Source organism: Corvus moneduloides, chromosome 1 (assembly GCF_009650955.1).
Source record: "Corvus moneduloides isolate bCorMon1 chromosome 1, bCorMon1.pri, whole genome shotgun sequence".
Classification (NCBI taxonomy): domain Eukaryota; kingdom Metazoa; phylum Chordata; class Aves; order Passeriformes; family Corvidae; genus Corvus; species Corvus moneduloides.
In genome coordinates this window covers 131,276,799-131,291,927 of record NC_045476.1, presented here as the reverse complement: position 1 = coordinate 131,291,927, position 15,129 = coordinate 131,276,799, and the positions used below count along the sequence as shown (strand labels likewise).

The 15,129-nt window shown below is 38.9% G+C and overlaps 1 protein-coding gene across 1 annotated transcript; it reads left to right on the top strand.

The window, feature by feature from the left end:
- The first annotated feature begins 395 nt into the window (after window positions 1–395).
- ELOC (elongin C) lies at window positions 396–14,583 on the top strand. The gene is made up of 4 exons (XM_032127696.1): window positions 396–502; window positions 7,762–7,822; window positions 9,258–9,401; window positions 11,971–14,583. Exons 2-4 carry the CDS (start codon window positions 7,819–7,821, stop codon window positions 12,159–12,161), a joined length of 339 nt encoding a protein of 112 aa, XP_031983587.1. The 5' UTR covers window positions 396–502; window positions 7,762–7,818; the 3' UTR covers window positions 12,162–14,583.
- The last annotated feature ends 546 nt before the right edge of the window (window positions 14,584–15,129 follow it).

Genomic DNA, 15,129 nt, shown 5'->3' with positions numbered 1-15,129 from the left:
CCTCAGCTGCTCCTCATAAAACTCGTGCTCCAGAACCTTCACCAGCTCCGTTACCCTCCTCTGGACACCCCCCAGCACCTCGATGTCGTGCATTAATTGAGAGGCCCAGAACTGAACACAAGACTTGAGGTGTCTGAACTGAACAGCGACCTCACCGGTGGTGACCACAGAGGACGATCACTGCCCTGGGCCTGCTGGCCACACTATTCTGGATACAAGCCAGGATGCCATTAGCCTGCCGGGCCACCGGGCACATGCTCGCTCATGTTAAGCTGCTGTTGACCGACACCCCCGAGCCCTGACATGGCGGGCCTGCAGATGCCCCGGGAACTACGCGCCCCAGCATGCACCGCTCCGGGCGCACGGCATGCCGGGAGCACGGGCGTCGGACGGTCGGGGCGGGGGGGGCCGGAAGCGGCCCCTGACCCGGGCGGAAGCGCTCGGAGGCAGCTGGGCCGACACCGCGGCCCTGTGAACGGGGCGGAGGGAGCGGCGGCCACGGGTGAGGGGCGGCCGCGGGAGAGAGACCCCGCCGGGGCTGTGAGAGACACCCCGGGGGCGGGGCGCCCCGTCGAGCGGGAGCGAGGAGCCCCCGCAGCCGGCCCCGCGGAGGGCAGCGGGTCTCGCCCCGCTCCTGGCGGGGGGTGGGGGGGGTGGCTGAACGGGGGCCGGGCGGAGGGGCCGGAGCGGCGCCGGGGGCCGGCGGGGTGCGCGGGGCGCGGTGCCAGGCCGGGGTTCTCCTGCCGAGGTGGTGGCGAAAGACGCGTTCCTCCACCAAAACGTTCTCCTTGGAATCCCGGCGCCCCAGGAAAAGGGGCTTTCTGGAACAGTGCTGGATTTGAGCATCACCCCCAAACTCCTGCCATAAGTGACGTTTGCCCTTTTCCTACGCTAAGCCGTAGAGAGAGGGGAAAAGTTAAGGCCGAGAAAATTTATGATGCGCCCCCAGGGGTTGTTTTGCCAAGGTGAGAAGTGCTGGTTCAAGGGATTTGGCTGTAATGGTCGGCGAATGTAAGCAAAGCAAAGGGTGATACACCTACTTGTAGCAACAGAAATGAGCTTCTGAGTGCCGTGTGTTCCTCAGAGGGAGGTTCTGCTTTAATACAAGGGAACCTGAGCATTAGTAAGTTATTGAGGGCTTCACGTTTATGAGTGAAAAGGTGAGGGTGCAGCTAGCAGTTTGCTTTGACAGCCAATTTGGTTAACTTCTGTTAAATATTTCTAAGTATGTTTGGTACTGTAGATTGTAAGTTAAGCTTTGAGTTCTGAAGAGACCTAAATAGTCGCAGGCCATTTGTTTACTTGGCTTTGATGGCTTTTGGAAGCAAACCAGAAAAACAGATAAACAGGCAGGCAAGAGACCTTTACGATAAGAACCACTTTGTGCACTTATTTCTGAATAATCCCTTACATGCTCCAAATTTTCTGCTTTTATAATAAGGACCAAAATAATTGTTGGGGGAGAAATAATGTTTTATGAACTGAAGAGTTACTTTGAAGGGGAATAAGTGTTTATTAGTTTTCTTGTAGTACATTGGCCACATCTTTGCATATGTGGCACACAGCTTATGCCTTGAGATCAGTGTTTTAATGAGTTTAAGTTATATCAATAAAATGTTTATGTCAGTAAAATTTTTGCTAATATTTGCATTGGGAGCTTTAAGATAATTTTTAGAAACTTCTAGCACTTCAGCACTCAATTTTTCCTTGTGTCAGAGAAAAGCCATTTGAGATTTTTTTCTTCTTTTTTTTTTTCTGTACCAGAGCAGGTGTTAAACAGATTTAGATAGTTCCACATAGTCTTAATGTGAAGACTTTTAATATTGTTAATTGTTTTAATATTATTGTAGTGAGATAAATTATCATCACACTCAAGGATACTCAGCTTCAGATGTTTTACTGTATTTTTACAATTCTCGTATGTGTTACAAGAAATCCTTAAGTTATGTCATAAAAGTATGGAGTTTGTCAGATTAATTTAAGGAATTTTGGTGTATTTTTACAAGTCTCTTACCACCTAGAAAGGTTCAGGATTTAGTTATCTTCATTGTGGGGTAGTTTGCATAACAGTAGTTTTTGGTGAATGTCTATAACAAGAGGGCAGAATTACATGCCCTGTAAAATTTTGCATTATGCCAGCAGCCTTTTCCACCTGATGGCAAGAGCTGTACAGTACAGGGCTTTTAGTATGTTTGGAAGAAAACAGTAACACTCCCCTGCCCGTGTTTTTGGGGTTTTTTTGTTAAAACTTTCTGGGGGATTACTGAAAAGGAAAGTTTCCTTAGATAGGAAAAGAAATCTTAACTAAGGTCTTTGGTGCTCCACGCATGCTATCTACCCCATCTCCTGTTTATCTCAACTAGCATTTATGTGTAGTATACCTTCCTGTCACATTCCACTGTGTCCCAGAAAACTTGAATTTTAGAGCCTGAGAGTATTGGAGTAGTGAATCAGCTGATTTGGAAATCATGCTGTACCAGTTTCTCCTCATGTTTTTTCTAAATATGCTTTGGTCCTTTCATTAATTATTTTTTGATGCATGCTGAGCAATGGATGCTGAACTTAAGAGCGGTGTTTTTAAACAAGTTATTATACAGGATAGGGTAGAATTTAGGATTGAACAGTAGGAGGCTGTAGTCGTAACACACAGCAGCCTTTGGTAATTGATGAACTCTTACTGATATATAAATGACACCAAAAAATGTCACGTTTGGCTTTTAAACAAACCTAGGAGTTGTGAAGGCCTTTGTATTATTTGCCACATGTTTTCTAGAAATGGATACAAGTCTCAGCAGCTGAAGCATACAAAAGTTGTGCAGCTAATTAGTTGGAAGCCATTTGAATTTCCTTAAACCAGCATCTGAGTTTTTAAAGGGTTTTCCTGTGGGATCAAAGAATCTGAATGCTTGAAATGTTTGCATAGATTCAGTTTTCTTGTGCTAATGAGAACAGAGCAGTGGGGTTCTGGAAGCCATGCAGTGGTCAAGTGTGTTCAGCTACATTAGTGCCTATTCCTCTCACTGGCATACAAGGCATACAAAGAAATGATATTCTGTAAATTCTGGCAGATTTGAGAGATGAGCATGCAGCTTTGGGAGTGAGCTGGGATGGTTGTGGACATGCTTCAGTTTTTGTTCTTGCATTTGATGGTCCAGAGAAGCAGGAAAGAGATCAGACTAAACTCACTACACCATCCTATTTCGTCTTAGAGGTGTAAGAAAAAGAAGTTAAAGTAGGGAAACAAGAACATTTACCTTAAGTGGATTAATTGCCATGGTTTAAAGGTTTATGATATTTCGCTATATTGTACCTGGTATGTGTAAATATTCTGGCAACTTGTGGCAATTTTTAGTTCCTAATATCTAATGACAATTTTCTGTTTTGTGCAGTAGGAAATCCTTTTTAGAGTGGTTGGAAAATTTAGTTTAGTTGTATTGTATCTTCCTCTGATTAAAATGTGGCATATCCCTTTTATGTAAACTTTCTCTTAATAAATGCAGTTTTTGCCTTTTTTTTAAGGAGGCAAAACAGGAAAACAGTAATACCTAATATACGTGCTTTTTTGAGATTAAAGTCAGGGAGTTGAGCTACCTTATGGTAATGCCACATAAGCTTCTTGAAGGGCAGATGGAATTGTGAATGTACTTCAGCATAAATTAGTGGTTCTTTGCAGGAGTCTGAAATAGTCAAGTCAAAAATATATAAAAAGTACACATTAACAAAACTTGGATTGTTCTCTTCCTGACTGCTGCATTGGTGTAGTCTTGGTGAAGTCAAACAGGCAATTATAAAATGTGGAAAAGTAATTAAAATACAGGTAGTTATCAGGCATGTTCAGAAATCTCAGTCTCTTTCTTCCTATTGTCTTGTCATTTATGCTGCTTTCATTATACGTAGAAGTAAAATATAGTGATACGTTTTGTAATAAACATTACACTGGAAATACACTGAGAGAAAATAATTTCTTGGAAGACAACATACAAGGTTGCTTGACTCTCCTTGACCTATTATTTAAAACCTAAGGCCATGCCACTGTCAGTTAAAAAAACTGTGCAGAAAATTTCCCTCCGTATTCCTTTTTTACTCCCTGTGTGCACAAGTGAGATTTTGTGGGAGGTATTTCTATGTCCTTTTGATTTCTTTTCTGTGTGCATTTTTTTCTGGCTTTGACAATGTTCTGATCTTCATACAATGTCATGACAGACTGAACACTTCCTGATCCAGAAGAGGAACCATTACTGGTTTTTTAGGTTTTTCAGGGTTCCTGAGTGTCATTGTTTTCCTTTCTCCTCATTTGTTGCATTGGCTCTCTGATTTTTCTGGGCTCTCTGCTGTTAGCTATTATGTCAGGAATAAATCTGTACTGCTAATAGTATTCAGAATTTTTTTTTTAATGACATCTTATTGCATCAGAATGGAAACTGAGTGAAACTCAGTGTGTCCCTTGCTAACCTGTCAAATGCATCATATATGGAAACATATTATATCATTTTCTTAAGAGCAGGGTGGCTTTTCTGCAACTTTTACTTTTGGCAATAGAATGTTTGCGGTTTTCTATATTCAGAGCCAAACTTGGATTCTGGAATAGCACTATAAATTTTATCCCTTTTTGTGTTTGCGTTCATTTGTTGAACTTAAACTGAGGTATTATGTTGGCATAGTTTTCCCGACAGTGTTTATCCTTTTAATGAATTTTTATATTTATCTTCATTCCAGTTTTGCTAAGCGGAATAAGGAAGATTAATTTTTCTTTTATAAACAGGCTCTTTGGTCATATCAGTAGGTCCTCCCTGTAGTTCTTGTATTTCAAACTTCTTTTTCTTGAAAACAGGGCTTCAGAATTGTGTGTGGTATTCCAGACAAACTGTTGCTCATGTGTAACATTGCGAATATTCCCTGTCTCTCTTGCAAAGGAATCCTTAATGTGCATTTGCCTCTTTGTCCCTCACCCTTCTTTTTTCTTTTGCCCCCACAGAGCTGCATCAGTTTATAGTTGACCACAGAATGACTATACCCCCAAATAACAAGCCCTGACTACATGAAAGAAGATTGTAATGGTCCCTCCAAGGAATCTTGGATTTCATATGCCTTAATTTCATGTGGCTTGTAGTATGCAGTTTTTCAAGACTGGTCACTTGTCTGTGTTACGCTTTGTTCCGCTTCTGTTGCAATGCTTTCCACTTCTGTCTCATCCAAATCTGCCTATGCTTTTCTGGCAGCATTGTTTAAAAAAAAGTTCGACTTCTTTTTTTTGAGGAACTAGTAGTTCTTTTCTAGTCCAGTTGCTCTGTGTTTGCAACACCTTACTATATTCTTGTAGTCTTGTAGAAAGGTTCTTTCTTATTTTAAGATTACCTCTCTTCACATATTTTTAACCCCAGATGGTACACTGAGCCCAGATTGCATCTTACTTGAGTTTCCTTTTTCCCAAGGAAAATGACTGATGAATTTTTTAGATATTAGATTAGTTCAGCGTGCCCTAAAACTACTAAGGCTTGCTGCATTTTTATCCTATTTTACTGTTTAGTACAATTGAATTCAGACCTCTGAGCCTGATAATTTTTTTCTTCTTTGTTAATTACTATATTTTTTCCCTCTCTAATCATATGACAGCACATTTGATTTATTAAAATGCTTACTGTATATTTTTGTGACAGCTAATTTTTTTTTGTGTAGACTTTTTTTCAGTCTCAATTTTCAATCTTTCAGTGTATGAGCCTCCTGAAGTTGTGCGTTTACCTTGCAAGGTCTTAGTATATCTTCATTCCCACTAACTAGCCTTTATTCCTGTGTTTAGTGGCATTATTTGTATTGTAAAGGCGTATTTTATCATCACCAACACTTTCAAAGAGTGGTATCACTTCTGTGTTGCTTTTTTTTTTTTTCAAGTATTATTATTTGTAAATCATAGGTAGTTTCACTACTCTTTTGGAATGTAGCAAATGGTTTTGTGGCTAGAAAAAGTGGTAGTACAAGTGATCCTCTTCTGCACAGTAGAAATAATAATGTGCGATATTTCTTCAGTTCCTGAGCAACAGATACTCTCCAATAAGATGCCCGATTTCCATTTACAAAAACTGCTGAAACAGGGTGAAAGATCCCATCAGTTTTGGGCCCTAACTGTTCCAGCACCTAAATGTAATTTTCTTAGATGAGTTCCTGGAATTAATGAAAATAATGAAGGCATTTAACACTCCATGCTAGGTAATCTGTATTACAGCCTACACAAATTAACTCTCAGAGAACATTCTTCAATGTGCCTTATATTCAGGAACTTTTCACCTGCAAGAGCACAGGTTAAGATGTTCCTTATACCAGTGGTAAGGAAAATACTTTTTAAAGATAATTCCATAAAGTCAGGATAATTTTCAAAGAAAGTAGCAATGTAAGTGGAGGATTATTTTTGCTCATTTCTCTTCAGACAACTAAAAGCTATTGGTTATGTGTGCGTAGTTTCATTAGGTGTATATAACAAAGGGCCTTCTTCTGAAAGCTTCAGGAAACATTTGGACTATTTGATATTTGTAGCTATGAAAAAAGAGAGATGGAATAAACTAGCATCAAAGTGCTGTGCAGAAGTGAAGCAATCAGCAATAGCAAGAGGTATCTGTAGTACTTCTTCCAAATCTTGCAGCTTCCTCAGCTTGCTAACATTTTTTTGCTAAACTCTTACCGGAAACATAGGAGGGAGCAAATGTGGGCTGTGGTCTGATCTCTTGACTGCCCTCAACCCTGAGCTGGGAGATCACCCAGAATCACTGGTGCTATTTTCCTGAATCTGTGGGCACACAGCAGTATCATTGATTTGTACTGGGTAATATTTGCAGAGTGGCTGTTGATATGAAAGGAATTTTAGGATAGCAGGTGGGTGGGTAGAATTTCTCTTCCAAAGTTTTCCTTTCCACAGCAGAGATGCAGTTTGGGGTAAAGAAATAAAAGTTGTATCTGAACATGCCAGATTTGTTTTGTAAATAAGTGCTTCCATTTTTCTAACTCTTTAATTTCCTTTCCATGGAGAAATACACATGCATCAAGCTGCATATCAGTATATAAGATATGAAAGCTCCTAGTTAACTTACCAGGTGAATACCTGCATTATATGTCTGAAGTAGATTATCTAGGTGATATTGATGGTGGTATTGGGAACTGTCAATCTTCTGTGAAGGACAGGTTGAAGGCCAGGTATTTAGTGCGTACTGATTAGACTGATCCCTGAGCCTTCTCTTCTCTGGCCTAAACAACCCCAGTTTTCTCAGCCTGACCTTGTATGACAAGAGCTTCAATCCCTCGGTCATCTTTGTGACCCTTTGCGGGATTCTGTTCAGTGTGTCATACTGAACCCAGCACTCCAGGTGTGTGTCCCAGTAGTGCTGAGTGGAGGGGCAGGATCACCTGCCTCAACATTCTGGCAATGCTTTTAAATAAAGCCCAGGGTGCTGTTGGCCATCCTTGCTGCAAGGGCACGCTGCTGGGTCATGTTCAACTTGTCCACCAGCACCCCCAGGTCTGTTCATACAAAGCTGCTTTCCAGCAGGTTGGCCTCCAGACAGTACTGGAGGTGCCAAGGTCGAGGGTTTGCATTTCCCATTGATAACTTCATAGGCTTCCTGTTTTCAAAACATACTGCTCATCAACATTGCATGTTGTGTATCATCATATTCTTTTTGGAAGAGTGTTTATGGTAACATAAAGATTAATAAGTAAAGGGGGCTTTGAGAATTCTACTGCTGACTTGACATATTGCCACTTGTGTTTTTTCAGACTCTCCTATTGCAAAATCTGCAGTTGAAAAGAAACGATTTTTTTAATAAGAAGAGAATGGGTAAGTTCACAATCTTAGAGTGTTTCTTGTTTTCCTATGATTTGAAGCATTTTCTCTCTCATATTGGTAGAGGAGGTGGATTCTAAGACTTTAAATGTTGATCTTGTCACTTTTTCTTGTAGTCTCAAATGTTAGTGGAACTTCCTTCAAATGTTTTGTAGGAGAATTTTCTCAAGTGACTGTTAATTTATTGGAAGACTTGTTCAGAGTGTATTTATTCTAACAAAAAATTTCACTTGCTTAATGTGCATAGTCCTGAAAATATACATGCTAAAATAGGAATAAATAAAATAGGAAAAGCCTACCTTTAGGCTTTTATAACACTAAACTTTTATATAGTGCACTACATACTTTTTAAAATAATTCTTTGCTTGTTTGTTAACTAAGGTCAGCCTATTGAATTCTGGCTCAGAGATCATAATAGGAACTGATTTCTGATAAATTACACTGTGTGGTATGACTACATGTCTGAAACTGTTGTTTCTGCCTCAACAAATGACTGGTTAATGAAACGGGATTGGACAGATTCTGATTTTATCTATACTTTTTCTGAATGTATTATAGCATGTTTGGCACTGCAATACTTTATTAAAATGGGCAATAACTACATTATTCAATTTTAACTTGAATTCACAAAGCGACTTGCTTGGGGGAGTGTTTTATTTGCTACACTGGCAACAGTTATTCAGCTTTTAAAAGTAGCACTGTTGGGATACAAAAAGGAAAGAACAAAAAGGGAAGGGGGATAAAGGCTTCAGGAGAAACAAAGTAGAGAGCAGGTATTTACTGAAACAGAAAAAGTACAGTCAAACTGCTGTGGGGAGAATTTTCAAATCTCTGTGGGTTTAGTGCTTTGGCACTTTCCATGCTTTCTACCAAAGGCCACAACCTGGGTGTGCAGTGATGCTGTATGGTTCTGGGTCTGGTTGGGCAGTAAGGGAAGATGAATCTTACTTCATGTCATTTCTTCAAAGCAGAAGTATTGACTGCTTTTATTCTTACCAGTGCTTCAGAAAGCACTTTCTTCCTCGCCATCTATATTTTTCAGCATCAGATATGTGTTTAGTTAACTTTTAGCAAGTGTTAATATGATAAATATGACTGTAGATTTAAATGAAGGAAGCAGTAGCATGTTCAATTCACTTGAGAATGTCTAAAGGAAAATTTCATTCCTGTGTAGATTTTAGAAATCATGTCACAATGTGATGATGGAGGGATGTTAATTTAAAAAATTCCAGGTTTTGCAAAAATACTTTAAACCAGATTGCTGGTTACTTCAGAAAAGTCATCTTCAAATATGTAAAATGCTTCTGTCTCATTTCTCATTGTATTTTCAGTCTGCAAACTTAGTCATAGGAAAGACTGCAACTTGCATTTTTAGTGATGTAAATCAGTATATTGTGTTCTGAAACTGTTATCTTTTTTTCCGTTATAGATGGAGAAGAGAAAACATACGGTGGGTGTGAGGGCCCAGATGCTATGTATGTGAAGTTAATATCCTCTGATGGCCATGAGTTCATTGTAAAAAGAGAGCATGCATTAACATCAGGAACAATAAAAGCAATGTTGAGTGGACCGGGTAGGTACAGAAGACTTAGCACCTTTACATTCTTTGCTTTCACTTTTGGACAGTTTGAATTTTTATCATGCAGTAAGTGAAAGTTTGAGTAACTGATAACTTTTCCACGTCCTGCCTAATTCCTGTTTCCAGCAGAACAGCCCATCTCTGTTGGGGTATTGTGGTACCAGACTTAAAATGGGGCTCTGCTTTTGGGGAGTTAGTGATCTTACAGTGTCATTGCTACTAGTTCCCCATGGTATGAGAACTTGAGGGTATTATATGAAACATGGAGCTGGCAAGTTCAGAACAAACAAGAGCCAGTAGTTCTTTATTGCCATGTCCATGGCAGGACTTCTGGTATTCCATATGGAGTTAATTTTCTTCATAGCCGGTCACATGGTCTTGTGCTTTAGATTTGTGACTAAAACAGAGTCAGTAACACACTTCTGTTTTAGCTGTTGCTGAAAGGTGTTTGTACACTGTTCAGGCCTCCTCTGTTTCCCACTCTTTCCCCACCCAATGACCAGATGGGAGGGTGTGCAAGAGGCTGGGAGGAAACATGACCAGACACATGAACTGAACTACTGAAGGAGATATTACATGCCATATAATGTCTTGCTCCAAAGTAAAAAAGGGAGAGGTGTAAGAAAGGGAGGTAAGCCATCTTCTGCTTGGGAACTGTCTGGTCATCAGTCAGCCCATGGGAGGTGGTGATTACCTTTGCATCACTTGTTTTGTTTCCTTTCTCTTCTCTCAACCCACAGGTTTTCTTGCTTTTACTCTTCCTTTCCTCTTCCCTTGTCAGCAGCAGGGGTAAATGAGCAAGTGGCTGTGTGGTGCTTTGCTGCCTACTGGGGTTAATTCATGTGTTCACAACATCCTATGGCAAGGAGTTCCTGAGCTTAATGATGAAAGTTTAAGATTGAGACCAGGGTAGATACACTTACAGGAGGGAAGGACCTCACATGTTACTGAATATATGAGACTATATCTGGTTTAAGAAGCATCTGGACTAATTTTTGAAGACCAAAAGGGTGGGGAGAGAACAGGGAGAAGTTAGCACAAGTGCTTTCTCTCTTCTATACCTTTATTCTGTGCACTTACCTTTGTCCACTTGAGTGATGGACAGAAGCAACATGGAGCTTGGAACTGAATATGGTCATTCTTATGTTCTCTTCTAGATTCTGATGAGGGGAATTACTGGAGAGATCTATTGGCTTAATATATTTTTTAATTACTTCGTAATACTTGGGCAAACTGAGCAATTAAAATTCTCAGTGCAATGTTCTGCTGTCATTTTAATGGTTGCATTTGAAAATACGTAGTAAGTGTTCTGTGTCAGCCTCCCAGACATCTAAGAAGAAGAATAATTACAAGACCTGCTCTGAATTTATTCAGTATGAAGGAATAAAAGGCAAAGTAGCCTGCTTAGAGGGCTAGAAACTGCCTCTGTAAAGGACTCAACAGTCAAGAATATTTTGTATAAATACTAACAAGATAAATGGGTCACAAGGAAAAGTACTGTTGCTGTCTAGTTCAGTAGGTCATAATTTCACTGATGTGTAAGTCTTCAGTTTCAGTGCTGTGACATGGCCAACATGCTAACATTTCTTCTTTTGCTTCCAACTGTTCCTGTACTAAAATTCAAGCCAGATTGGCTTTAGTGCATGCAGATATTTCTACACAAATCTGTGTAGACATTAGTAAATTCTGCTTTGTAGCTAGGAGATGCCCTCAGAAATAGTGGGAACGAAACATTGCTAGTCTCCCGTAAATGTGGAGTTAATATTAGTATTTTTTATTGTCTTTCAGTTTAATGAGTTGAAAGTCCAGAGATGTGAGGGAATGAAAGACAAAAATAAAAGAAATCCTGTGGGACTAATCGTAGGATCCTAACCTTTGCATCATCCAGGTTTCATGGTTATAGGCACTATAGAAAACTAATTTCAAATGTACTTGTGTTTTGAGATTTGAATTCTTAATAAATTCTTTAATATCTAATAGGGATAAACTTGTACTGCATGTAAACTTCTCTCCAGTACAGCTAGAATTTTCCTGTCCCTGCTGTCTGTTTTCACAGCTTATCAAGTTAATGCATCTTTGAGGTTTCAACCCTCTTGTCAAATCTGCCTGAAACTGAGGAATTCAAAGCTACTGAGTCATAGAAGGGACTACTGATAAGTGTGCATATGCAGATATGAAACATCTAGAAACCTTCTTTTTCCTTGGATAAGACAGCTAGAAATTTGGATTGATGCCTCTTAGAGCTAAGCACACTACAGTTTTCGAGCACCTATCAGCTGTATTGGAAGTAAACCTGAATTTCTGGTGTAATTGTTCAGAGTAATGTTGATAGGCTGCAGCCTAAATAAACATTTCACAATGGTGGGTGTTTTAGTATTCTTGAGGGCTCTGAATGTGGCACATCCTGCTTTACAATGAAGAATCTAGTACCCTGGAATATGGGACTTAAGCAGGTCTATTGAGAATGCATTGTATTAATATGGTAAGTTACTTCATTTGGCAGTGAATTGAGATTTTGACTTGTGGTTTGGTGTTCTTTTATGTTGTCTTTTTCTTTCTACAGGTCAGTTTGCAGAAAATGAAACAAATGAGGTCAATTTTAGAGAGATCCCATCCCATGTCCTATCCAAAGTATGCATGTATTTCACCTACAAGGTCCGCTATACTAACAGCTCTACGGAGATTCCTGAATTCCCAATTGCACCCGAAATTGCACTGGAACTTCTGATGGCTGCAAACTTCTTAGATTGTTAAATAAAATAAATTATAATAAAAAATGTAAAACTTTTTTCAGTATTTAATACATGTAGTTCAGTTAGTAACTTTTTTCAGATAGCATGTTGCGTGTGTGCTGTTGAGAACTGTAAAGTTCACTGCAGAGGCAATTGCCTTCAATTCTTTTGCATATAGCAATCATTCAGTTGGAGTTTGTTTTGCTGCTTACACAAATAAGGACCTTTTCACAAACTGAGACAAATAAACAAATATGCCAATTAGTAGATGGCTATGCCTTATCCTTTAGGTGTGGTAGAACTTTCTTTTAATACAATGACCATAGCAAATACTGCAGTTTAGTCTAATAGTCTCTAAAAGATAATTATAGTTACATTCGAGTAGCTGTTTAGCGTTTCTAGCTTTCTCTTATTTTTAAAGTTTCTAAACATCTGAACTTAATCTCCTTTGTAAGATAGCTGTCCTGTAGCATAGTTACACTAACTAGATTAGAAGTGCCCTCTTTATATACTGTCAGTGATATTCCATTTAGGTTGAAAGTGGAGTGTGTAGGAGAATGCTTAAAGCTTTTAATTTAAGTCTAGTATAGACATGTGCAAAGGTGTACTTGATAACATTTTGCTTTTATAACCTCAATTTACCCCGTTAGTGATTTCAAATATTCCAGTCACTTGTCTGTACAGTAAGACTGTGATTCTACTGACAGTGACTTTTAAGGGGAAAAATAACTGTTAAAATCTGTGTATATTATCTTCTATATAACATATATGGTTGTTCTTAATATACCGTCACTTGACCTGATAAGGATTTTATATGGCTTCAGTTATGGTTTATTTCCGTTGTTCTGATTGTTTATGTAAAGTCTGTATTTAATCTCTAGAGTAGTAGTCATTTAAATTTTGTAACATGACAACAGAAAAGATAGAAGTTGTCCTACCTTTTACCTCTTTCTCAACCTCTCCCTTGCACCCATAGCAAAAGACCCTGAAATGTGGAGGTCTTTTATATTTGAAGGAAAGGACATTAAGCAGATGTTTTAGGAGCTGTTTTTTAAATTTCATAGATATTTCCAATGTTTTTACAAATGTTTTAGGGGAAAAAGGATTGGCAAGCCACTGACATAATGCTAGAGTGGAACACATTATCTCTTGGTAGTTCTTGCTGGCAGTTGCCTGTACTATTAGTTCTTTGTTCAAAACAAGTTAAAGAAAACACACAACTTGAAACAAGAAGTTGCTTTTTTTTCAGCTGCTGCCTGAAGAGCCCTTCTGCTAAAATCATCTGTAAATGAGAATAATGCATCATGAGAAATGATGCAAGAACAATGTAATTAGCATTTCCACCAGCCGCCACTGCTTCAGCTTTGTTCTGATCAAGAAGTGATTGGGTCTATCATGGGAAAATCCCACCAACTGATGGTGGAACCTTTTCCTTGATGTTTTAACTCACAGCTAATTTAGAGGGCTGAAACTCTCTAAACCTGTTTGTCAACATAAATACGACTTGGAAGAGATTTTCCTGGATGAAAACTAGTTACTTAGATAGACTATGCAGTCTGCCCATGCAGGAGGTCAGTTCTGACAAATGAAATTTTATTTTGGGCTTAAACAATGCTGACATTTGTCAGTGTATTGATAGATTAGCTGACATTTATTCACATCACATACTTTGGCACAATTTAATGTGTTTGATGTGGGGATGTTTATGACTAGATTGGCTTTGCACGGTAAAGCTGAAGTGCATTGTAGGGTGATTGTCTGAAATTCCATGTGTAAGCACTCTGGCCAGTGCTGTTAGTAACTCATTTTCAAGAGCACTAGAATGATAAACCAGAGATACCCTGTTATGCTGCTTTTGTTAGAGCCGCTAGGAATACCCTAAAAGGACAAGGAATACCAACATGGATATTTTAGTCACAACTACATATCAGTCTGAGCGAGTCTTGAGTTCACTGGCCATTTTTAATGGGCTTGAGGCTAATGACTTGAGGCTAAAAATTATTTTGTTTTAAACTGAGGCAAAAAGGATGTCATTTTTTAAAATGGTGGTTTTTTTCTTTTTTTTTTCTCTTTCTTCCCCTTTTTAAGCATTCTAAAACAATTTCCTTGAGTTTGTTAAAATACACTGCATTTTATGTTTCTGTACTTCAGCAGTAAGGTAAAATAGCTGGTTTAGCTCTGAATAATAATTTTGTTGGTTTTCTTTCAGCATAATGTATTATACAGTAGCTTTGAACACTCAGGAATTGCAGTAGTGTCCTAGAGTGCACTATTTGCAAAACCACCGTCTGTTAAAATGAACCAGATTTCTAAGGGGGAGGGGGGCAGGGGGAATTAGTGCAATTTCCATGCTAGTTAAATGGGTATGCTATTATTAGACAATTGGAAACTTACCACGCTTAACCCCTGAGTTCTAAATAAACTTCAAAGTTGAAAATTTTTAACCCTGTGTTTCTGTTGATTTATGACTTCTTAGAGGAAGTGTTCATATGCAGAATCATCATTTTCATGGCTATACTATATGGTGAGCAAAATGCTAATGTAATTAATATTTGGGTAATAGGTTGTGAAGCTGAATGTGTAAAATTAAAGGTGGTGGGTTTTTTCATAGTTCTGAAGAGTTTAATAGAGTTAAGTGTTTAGATATCTGTGCTGCTCTGAATTACAAGTATCCATAATACTCAGCACTGAGTACTAAAAAAGCATGGTCTTCCTGAACAGGCTTGAAGAGGATACTTCCAAGGGTACTTCAAGGATATCCTGCTGGGGATATTTTGAAAACTTCAAGTGTCCTATAGTACTCCTTTTACTTAGAAAGGTAGTTCTGTAATTGAGGTTCAAATTTTAAGCTGAACTGCTGATTTAAGCCATAAAAACTACCAGATTCTTTATTAACTGTAAGCAATGAGAAGAGTCATGCTGCATTGTGGTTTGTCATCATTTACATATGTATAAGCTGCTGAAGGAGACTCTGATGGTCCCCAACATGA